General features: G+C 42.2%; 1 protein-coding gene across 1 annotated transcript in view; it reads left to right on the forward strand.

Moving 5' to 3' along the window:
- The window catches only part of TSC2 (tuberous sclerosis 2), a gene marked incomplete at its 3' end in the record, with an annotated part of 19,811 nt that extends 9,985 nt beyond the window's left edge, over positions 1-9,826 (forward strand). Inside the window, exons 17-28 of the mRNA XM_009700123.1 lie at positions 1-87; positions 702-855; positions 1,599-1,721; positions 2,020-2,154; positions 2,721-2,910; positions 3,356-3,449; positions 3,765-3,867; positions 4,090-4,184; positions 6,720-6,851; positions 8,618-8,782; positions 9,397-9,549; positions 9,714-9,826. The exon at positions 1-87 is cut by the window's left edge and continues 18 nt beyond it. Coding sequence (XP_009698425.1) covers positions 1-87; positions 702-855; positions 1,599-1,721; positions 2,020-2,154; positions 2,721-2,910; positions 3,356-3,449; positions 3,765-3,867; positions 4,090-4,184; positions 6,720-6,851; positions 8,618-8,782; positions 9,397-9,549; positions 9,714-9,826 — 1,544 coding nt within the window. The remainder of the gene's footprint in view (positions 88-701; positions 856-1,598; positions 1,722-2,019; positions 2,155-2,720; positions 2,911-3,355; positions 3,450-3,764; positions 3,868-4,089; positions 4,185-6,719; positions 6,852-8,617; positions 8,783-9,396; positions 9,550-9,713) is intronic.
- Between the last annotated feature and the right edge of the window lie 388 nt (positions 9,827-10,214).

Genomic DNA, 10,214 nt, shown 5'->3' on the forward strand with positions numbered 1-10,214 from the left:
GCTTCGAGCTGACTCCCTCCACCGTCTTGGCCTTTCCAACAAGGACGGAGCAGTGAGGTTCAGCCCTTACTGTCTATGTGATTTTGTGTAGGTTTCTCATTAGATTAAGCAAAAGCTGTTTTCCAAACTATGTGGTATTTTTGCATGAGCTTAATGGTCCATCAGTAGCAATCTGCAGTTTTTCTAACTCTTCCAAATCCTGATGAATCAGCTGCTAGACAAGTCTGTATTTACAGCCTAGGAATGTCTCAACTAATAGCTCATTGATGAATTGTTCTAACAAATCACTTACCTGCAGACATCTCAATCTCAGACATGAAATTTCTGTTCTGCTCACAAAAATTCACAAAAGTATTTGCAATTTCCTGCCTGAAACCAGTTTGAGGTTTGATTGAATGATTTGTAGAAATCTGGCTATCTTTCATTTTATAGCTTGGTCTGAAGTTGTTTGTGTAACACACCCCAGAAGGTATCTTTCTAAATTTGTTAGGGGCCTGGGTAGAAAAATCCTTAACCTGACCAAACTGACTCATTGCTATCTGTCTACTGGGGCAATCCTGTGTTTTTTAATTGAAAATGCAATTTATATTGTTTGATCGTTAAGCTGGCTACCAAATAGGGTAGTGCTGTAGGTCACTTGAATAGGCTGTTCTGATCTTGATTTTACATTACATGTATTTTTCTCCCTTTCCATGTTGTAGAGAAGCAGAGAAAAGGACTTCTGAGAAAAAGCCTGCTGGTACGCTCTCTCCACCTTCAGGCAGTCCCAATGTGCCTTCCCAGAACGCCACCATTCGCATAGGGCATCTGCCTTACTCAATGGTCTTTGGTGTCCTCCTGCAGTGTTTGAAGCAAGTACGTCCACTCTTAATGACAGTTGTCACCTTCGTGTGAAATATGTCAGCTGAAACCAGCTGGCTAGAGAATTATATCCCAGAGTATCTAAATAAGGTCTGAAAAGCAATACGTAAATCCTCCTTGGGCAGAATCTGCGTGTAATTGTGCAGCTTTACAACCACCAGTGGGAGCACCAGTTCAGCTCTTCAGAAACTAAGCATGACTTTCATTTCACTCTGCTCCAGAGCAGATGAGGGCAAAAAAGTGTGTTTGTTAAATAAAGATCAGATAAGTTGTCTTGTTTCTGAAAGGACATTTGAAACTAACAGCAACCCTCCTACTGCAAGTTTTTGAAGCATTTTGAGAATTGATAAATGTTTCACTTGCTAATAAACTGTAAATATAAATTGTTCATTAGTGTTGTATTGGACATAGTTACGTGCTGAGGGTTTGTCTTGCTCTGGAAGTTAATTTGTGCTAGTGGTTTGGAGGATTGAATTCTGGCTCTGTCTTTTTGAGCTCAGTCAGATCTGGATACAAGTCGTCTTCCAGTTAGTGGTGCCAATATTGCAGCTAGAGCTGGATGACAGACAGGAAGTAACATGTGACATCTCAATGCCACTTCTTTTTATGTAGGTATCATGACAAGATGTACATCTGCCTAGGAAATGGCATGTTGTCTGACATTTGATTGGTCTTACTTTCAAACGGAACTGAAATTGTACAAAAATTTTCCACCTTAACTTTTTCTTTCTTTCCAGGAGACAGACTGGAAGGTGTTGAAGCTGGTCCTCAACAAATTACCTGAATCCCTCCGCTATAAAGTGCTATTTTTAACCTCTCCTTGTAACATAGACCTCCTGGCCTCTGCACTGAGCTACATGGTAATGCCCTGCACCAATTTAATATATAATCACCAGACCCTTAATTTACTTGAGAGTCGGTTGGGGGGTGGGGTTTGAGTTTGCTGTTGTTTTTTTTTTTCTTCAGTATAATATTTTGAAGATTAGCATGCTGGCTGTCAATCCTCAACCTTCCCTCTTTGTGAGGGTTGTTTTAGGTTCAGAAGTAGGTAATAATGAGTGTTCTTTATGTATGTAGAGCTGTGAGCAGGGCCTGTCTGCTGCCCTGTAGAGAGTATTATTAGCATGAGGTGTTCTAACTTGCTGTGTGATGTATCAGCTCACAGACAAAAAGACTACTGACCGACTCCATGGTACCCCAGAAGGCTTTTCTCGGACTGATTTGCATCTGGCTGTAGTGCCAGTACTGACGGCATTAATCTCTTATCATAATTATCTGGACAAAGCTAAACAGGTATGGGGAAAGTAAGAAGGTGTAGGGGGGGACGGGGCCTCAGCCTGTACAGTAAAGCATTTTCTCATACTAGCTGATTAGCAGACTTAAGTGCAAGGTAACGCTGTCCTTTTCTGTTATAAAAAGCTGTATCCGCTGTATTTGGGGTGGGGTCAGGGGTGAAAAAATACTTTGCTAACTTTGTGCAGCAGTAACTTGTCCAGTCAGTGGGATTCACTGTTCTCTGTCTGTACCTGTCCCCCCTCACAGGTTGCTGAGTGACTTTACTCTCTGCTGGAAGACCCTGATAAACATAAAAATTCTGTTTAATTAGAAACTTACATATTAATTTGTAAAATTTCTACTTGATAAAGTCCCATTCTAAGATTTTGGCCTAGAATATATGCAACATTATTTAGGGTTCTGTGTTAGTGTATTTTGGATAAGAATTCATGTGTGTCATACAGACCTTGCAGTAGTGATACCTTGCAAGCCATTCTGAAATCCTAACTGCAGTCAGGAGATGGTACATCAGAGGTTTTCTCTTTCCATGTATTATGACTTTTTTTTCTTTTTTACTCTTCTAGCGTGAAATAGTGTATTGCCTGGAACACGGTCTTATTTATCGCTGTGCAAACCAGTGCGTTGTGGCACTCTCCGTCTGTAGTGTCGAGATGCCTGACATCATCATAAAGGCACTTCCTGTCTTAATCGTCAAATTAACCCACATTTCTGCTACAGCCAATATGGCGATCCCTCTCTTGGAATTTCTTTCAAGTAAGTTGTAATGTTCTTCTGCTTTTGATCTTCTATAGTTGTAAATGTATTGTTTGCACTGAACATGGGTGTTCTGATTGTGTTGGTCCTTTGGAATGCATTGTAAGGGTTTCTTGGTTTTTGGTGATGCCCTTGCACCATCCTCAAGATATAAATGTTTGATCATCTCTTGTTTGTTACTGTTTTTCTGTTTAAAGCACTTGCACACACTGAAGAAAGAGATACGCTTTGTGTAGTGCAGCCATACAGTGACGGGAAATACAAAGCTGCTTTCTCCACCTTGCTGCTTATAACTTAAATAGCATGAAATTATACCACGATGTTAACTTCTATGTCAGCTGATGATTTAGAAGAAACAAAACAATTCAGATTAAACTGAATTGTGATATTGAATAGTTTGTGTTCAGGCCTCACCTGTGTTGGTTTTCTTCTTGAACTGTTCCAGCTCTAGCAAGGCTGCCTCACCTCTACAGGAACTTTGCAGCAGAGCAGTACGCCAGTGTGTTTGCCATCTCCCTACCGTACACAAACCCTTCCAAGTAAGTTCATAGCAAATGTGCTTCTTCCTCATCTGTAAAATTAAGTGAATGAGGCATGCTTTTTTTGTAGTACTTGAGTCAAGGTTACTTATAGGATATTGCTCATCCTGGTATCTCCAGGATTTTTCTGAAGAAGGGACATACTCACCTTGGACAAAATACCTGTTTTTCCGGAACAGAACTTTTGAGGGTTTTTTGTTTATACTTATAGTAGATAAAGGAACAGTTCTGTTTCTCAGGTTGAAAAGTCCTTCAATTCTGGAATGGCATCATAATGCAACATTAAACTCTGTGGAGATCTTTCCGCTGTTCTAGGTTTAACCAGTACATCGTTTGCCTGGCCCATCACGTGATAGCTATGTGGTTCATTCGGTGTCGTCTTCCCTTCCGAAAGGACTTTGTCCCCTATATTACAAAGGTAATGGACACTACTGAATCAAACAGTACATAATAAAAATGATGACTTAAAAACTGGTTTGAGAAGTTTAAAGGTTCTGTTTGAAGCTAGAAAAAGTCTACTTTTCTTGTCAACGTCTTTTTCAAAACTGACTGTGAGTTCTTGTGCGTTGACCCGTGATTGCAGTCTTTCAGTTGCACGTCCTAGCCATTCAAACTGTTCTCTGTTTGTCTCAATCGGCAGGGTTTGCGCTCGAATGTCCTCCTTTCCTTTGATGACACTCCTGAGAAGGACAGTTTCAGGGCTCGCAGTACAAGCCTGAATGAGAGGCCAAAAAGGTAAATTATATTTGACTCCAGCAGGGTTCCCTGTTCTAGTGCTCACACCCTTCCCTGTGTTTTTCTGAAGGAGGCTGGGTCTAGCTATCCAATATCTGACAGTGCATTTAAGCAAGCGAAGTAAACCTCTTTAGGTCAGGGGATTGGTGAAAGACAAACTTAGGTTGGTAAGAGGCTGGAATCAAACCAAGCTGACAGTCCGATAGTACATATGAGGGCATCACTGGCTATGCTGTAAGCCTTTGCAGTAAGGTGTGGGGCTTTTTGTTGTTAATCTTTGAAAATCAACAGTTCTTTCAGGTTGATGAGTGTCTGTACAATGCTACCAGAAGTAATAGAGAGAGGTAATATCAGAAGTAATGGAATACCATGTTCATATTGATAGTGTTAACTCCCTTGGATAATTGATCTGTAATGACTATTTAAATGATCACCAGAGAAATTGTTGGGATTAGCAACCTGTATAAATTGAGAGAGCCAATGCTGTGTTTTTCCATAGTGTTATCTGTCAAGTCAGTGTACTGGTTGGCAGACAGCTGCCTTCTCTCTATCTGGATGTCCTAATCCTCTTTTTGAATCTTGAAGCCCTTATGTCAGTTTTAAGCAAAGCCTAATGTCTTTAGAAGTCAGAACATATCTTGCCAGCAGTCTTTCAAAGTAACATTTGCTGGGATGGGAAAATATTCCTTGCAAGGCATTCAGGATTTCTCTAATATCCTCTTACCTGCAGGGCTTACCTAAATTGGTTCACTTAACTTGCTTCAGTGTTAATGTGCAGTAAACATACAGTGGCATTTGAACCCTGGGGAAAGTGCCTCTACTTTAACTGCAAGGCTCAATGAGTATCTTGCAATGAAGAAACACCATCCCTGCTCTAATACTATAGCTGTAAACCCTGTTTTTGTGTTTCATCTCTCCCATCTCCTCCTCTTTCATTCAGAAACTTGGAAGAGAAGCCTTTTGACACTTGTCTCTCAAATTAGAATTTCAACTAATTTTTTTTTTTTCAAAAACTTGTTAAATTCTACCAGGTTGGAATACTACTGTATCTAAAGGCTTTTGCTAATGCTGCTGGGTCACTTTCCACAGAAATCTCTGCTAAGGAGTGTGGGCTGTACTCGGGCAGCAACCCGAAACACCAGAATGGCAGGGTGCTGCTGCCTCTGAGTCTGTCTCAGCTTGGATTCTGGCTGAGTGAGGAGAGAGGAAATAGCTTGGAGCAGATAACTGTTTCCTTGCTTGTGTGCTTGGTTTTCACTCCTTAAGCCCAAAGAATCAGCATTTCTGTGCCTTAGCTGAGGTGCTTAGGTGTTCTAAGAGATCAAGATCCCAGCGGTTCCCAAGGTTGCTGAATGGCATGATGTTGGTCAGGGTGATTATCTCAGAGTACGAGCCTGTGCTCTCTGCAGTCACATCTCCAGTTGTGGCCAAAATTGATCTGTCAGAGGTTGTTGGGAGAAGGACAAATACATTCTGATCCCTCCAGGTGGCTCTCCAAAATGTTAATAAATCACTGAAAGGAGGATTGCAAATAAGTCTGTTTAGAAAGGGCCAGAAGGGTTAAATGAGTATCTGCATTTTTTATATGGGCATGTGAACTACTGGACCAACTGTTATGTCCAAATTAGTACTGAGCCAGACATGCATCTCAGCAGTGGCTAATTAAAGTGCCTCTTAGATGTTAATTGCTGTCGTCTCCCACATGTGGTTGGCACCTGAGAGTGTAAAGGCTTATCTTCCTTTCTGTTTCAGTTGAAAGTCAAGTGGGTTCCCTTCAGCCACCTGGAATAAGATACCTTGTTTGACAGAAAAGCGTCAGGCAGTCAGCAGCAGCCAAGAGGATGTTTGTCTTCTTGCCCTTCCATCTGTGCAGTGTGAGAAGGATCAGCCTCGTATAGATGGGCTGGGTCTCCCCCAGGGTCTCGAGCTGAGCTAAGGGGCACCTTGGACTGGCCCTGGGTGTTTTTGTGATTCAGGGTAGAAGCTCGCGTTTGGGCCAGGCCTAACAGAGGTAGAGATGGCTGACGTATTCCTGTGTCTCTTAGAAAAACGTGCTGCTGCCTGGTATTGGTAAAACATTTTAGGATCTGGTCTCTGTGGAAGTAGTCAGGTTTTTAACTGTGCTGAAGTGGTGCGTTGGGGCAACACAAGAGGTGGTTAAACTGCACAAAACTTCTTAGACTTGAGAAATTTGTGCCAAATTAGCATTCTGGGGCTCTTGCCTTTTTTTAACAGTGCAGTATTCCAACTATCATTTCAATCAGTTTTTTGTTTTAACTTGTACTAATTTCATTTGTTTTGTAGCACGTTTAAAATCTTATTTTCGAAATGTGGTTTGTCTTTTTAATGCCTTCAGCTCTGCTTGTTTGTACGTTTTAATTTTTGTTTTCCTTTTTTGGCATTTGTTTTATTTTACATCACCCTCCGGGATCCCCCAATATTGACCCTGTGACCTGTGACCTTTCAACCTACATCCCTACAATGATTTCCTCCCTTCCTGTGACCTCTTTTGGGGCTTGGTGCTTCTCCACCTAGTAGTTTAAGACTAGCCAAAAATGCAAAGCAAGGCTTGAATAACTCTCCTCCAGTGAAAGAGCTGAAAGAATCCTCTGCAGTTGATGCCTTCCGATCCCGCAGCATCAGTGTGTCTGAACATGTGGTCCGCAGGTAGAGGCACTTTAAATGGGGAGAATCCAAGAGCAACTCAGCACTTGGAAATTTCACTGCAAGGGTGGGTGGAAGCAGGGTGGATTTGCATGTGGGATGCTTGCATGACACTGTTACGCAATAAAAAACTGGCCTCAGCCACAGTCAAAGGTTTTGGGAAAGTATCATGGATATCCCATGGTTTCCCAACGCCAGCTGTTGGCTTGTCACATCACCCCCTATGTTGTGTATGGTTACTTTGCCCTATTCTCTGATGCTTTAGCAACAAACGTTTCTGCTTTCAAAGTAAAGATGGTGAAGAGAGGAAAACCAACCAACCAACCAAAAACTGCCAAAAAAATAACCCCAAGGAAAAAGGTTGCATTCTGTGCAAGTGAGAGTCTTGGGTAAAACTCACTAAAACTTCAGCCTTCCTAAGCAGTGACTTGCCACAGGAAAGGGTTTTGATACTCTGCAAGCTTACGTACAGGCTTTCCTTCCAGACTATGAGGAGCAGTTCTGGCCTCAGTGTTCTTTGAGGCAAAGTGAGCTGACGGAAGCGTTCTGATCCAAAGTATGATGCTGTGAAAACCTTAATTTGTTTTTCTGTAGAGTGGTGAAATGTGTGCTCAGCTTATATGAAGCTATTGCTTTCATGACTAAAGAAAACAAGTTTTGATTGCAGACATTGATTTGCTCACATGACAGATGAAACAATTTATGCTGTTTTTTAAAACGTACCTCTGGATCACATCCCTTGAGTGTTAAACTGCTGTCTATAACATCTTGGTTTAAAATCTGAACCTGGAGATTTGTGCCTTAATCTGTAATGATTACTGTCAGTGGAACTTTTTTTTTCCTGTGTTTTTATTTTTTACTATAACTACATGGTATTTGGGGGAAAGACACTGAAGTGACTGAATTATGAATACAATTCTGGCACTTCATTCTCTGATATCCCTGTTAATCTATTAGGTGATTTTCTTCTCCTGTATTTATGTGTAAATGGTAGCAACTAATTCAGATAATTACCCTTCATGATGCCAAAGAAGTAGCCACGTCATAAAAAATTTGGTTGTACCTCAGCTTAGTTTGTATTACAATGGCATAAAGGGTTGTCTTTATAAAATATTGCAATCCAGACTGTTATTGCAATTGTTTTAAATTGCATTGCTAACTTGGCTGATTTGAAGGCAGAGTTGCTCTCTCTTCTTGTGCCAGTTTCCTGTTCAGAGTGCAATTTTTTTCTGTTTCAAGTTAAATCAGGTTTTACATAGCTATTGAATTTGGAGGAAAAAAATCAGTACATGAAAGGGATGCAACAGAGAAAAAAGCAAACCACAGGATTATAAAGTTAAGTCCAAAAGTGCCCTGATTTATGGCTCATGGGCAACATGTTGCCTGGGAAACTCTGCAGGTCACGGGACGCTTGCCCTCACTATGGATTAGCGAACTCAAAGCATGGTGCTGCCACTCACTATTTGCTTGGTGCACTTGCCCGTGGGCCACCAACATCAGAGAGCACTGGCCTGGCTGGGTCAGTTGATGGACATTTAAATGTTCCTCAGTCTCTCAAGATAAAATACACTTTCTGCCATGACAAGCTGCAAAGCACAACATGAGGCTGATCCAAAAACATTTTTATTACGTCCTGGGTTTAATGTCTGGCCACCTCTCTGATCTGGCACATGCATGTATCGCAGGTTGTTCTGCATTACACTGTCTTTCGGGTGACAGGGACAAGCATTTTGTGATGTGATCTGTCATTTGGAAACATTCTCTTCTAGTCGGATACAAACATCCATCACTAGTTCAAGCCTGGGCTCTGCAGATGAAAATTCAATGGCTCAGGCTGATGACAACTTAAAAAATCTCCACCTGGAACTCACTGAGACCTGTCTGGATATGATGGCTCGATACGTCTTTTCAAACTTCACTGCGGTGCCTAAGAGGTAGGGGTCAGTTGGTGACCATGGGGGAGATATTTTTGTTTGAGATTCATATTTCACTTTGTTAGTGGAAAATTACCGTGACACATTTGAGATTCTGGCGGACTGAGGCTTTGAAGCCGAAGCCATTCCTTGCAGATAAAATCTGTCTTGGCTAAATATGAGGTTAGAAGAGAGAAGTCCATTTGAGCCAACTGGTCTTTGTCTCAGCCTTGAACTGTCCAGAAGGAGATGCCTTGAAGGCGTGCTGTATGTGAGCATTGCTCTTTGTCCTTGCCGGATAATCATAGTCTTTGCTACAGAACTGAGTGTCGTGCCAGCTGGCTTCAAATGGAGGGCATTTACTTTTCTTGCTAGCCCTTCCAAGAAGGAGACACGTAGCTCAGACAAGGCTCGTTCCCATCTGCTCTGTGATGTGTGTCCACTACTACTACTTTCAGTTGATATTAAATTTAGCTCATGGATAATGTGTATGTTGACGACCAGGAGCTATGTCAAAAATGCTGTATAAAAAAGGAAAGCAGGCAGTACCTCCTGCATAGGTACGTGAAATAAGCCACCTGTGTAGGCTCTGTGCTCTGCAGTCTGAGCTGTGTTCATCACAAATGTGTTTCTAGGTCTCCTGTGGGTGAGTTTCTGTTGGCTGGAGGAAGGACAAAGACGTGGCTGGTTGGTAACAAGCTGGTGACCATCACTACAAGCGTTGGAACAGGGACGAGGTCCCTGCTTGGCCTAGACTCTGGAGAGCTCCAGAGCAGCACAGAATCAAGGTAACTTTTGCTTCCATTTCTAGAAATTTCCACCGAACAAAGTCACTTAAACCGCTGTCACAGTGCATCTTTTTAGGTTTTCCGCTTACCAGAAGAGGAATGTCTGATTTGTCCAGCATGACTGATTCCTCTCTCAATATCATCAATATCTTCTTTTTCCACAGCTCAGACCCTGTTTTGCAAGTGAGACAAACTAAAGAAGCTCCAGCAAAACTGGAATCTCAAGCTGGGCAGCAGGTTTGCAGAAGCTCTCGCAACAGAGTCCGATCCATGTCTGGTAAGTTCCTATCCTGGAGTCTTGCTGCCATTTCTGGGTCTGTGTCGCAGGCTTAAGGGTCCAAGTGCCTACTGAAGAGACCTGTGTCTAAACTAATTTGAGAATCTGGACCTGTCTGGTATTTAATAGTGGGCAGGTAGCAGCAGCTGTTGGCCTCAGGAGTGGTGGTGCTCCTCTTGCTTGCCTCTCCTTTCAGGACAGCTTTGCTGGTCAGTTAAGTGGTGAGCACTTGCAGTGAGAATCACCTATGTAAGAAACACATGGAAGATAAAGTTCTCTTAGGTTCCTGTTGTGGATTAACCCCAGCCGGAAACTAAGCACCGCAGAGCCGCTCGCTCACTTCCCCCACGTGGGGATGCGGGAGAAAATTGGAAGAGTAAAAGTAAGA

The sequence above is a fragment of the Cariama cristata genome, unplaced genomic scaffold, assembly GCF_000690535.1.
Source record: "Cariama cristata isolate BGI_N322 unplaced genomic scaffold, ASM69053v1 scaffold30065, whole genome shotgun sequence".
Classification (NCBI taxonomy): domain Eukaryota; kingdom Metazoa; phylum Chordata; class Aves; order Cariamiformes; family Cariamidae; genus Cariama; species Cariama cristata.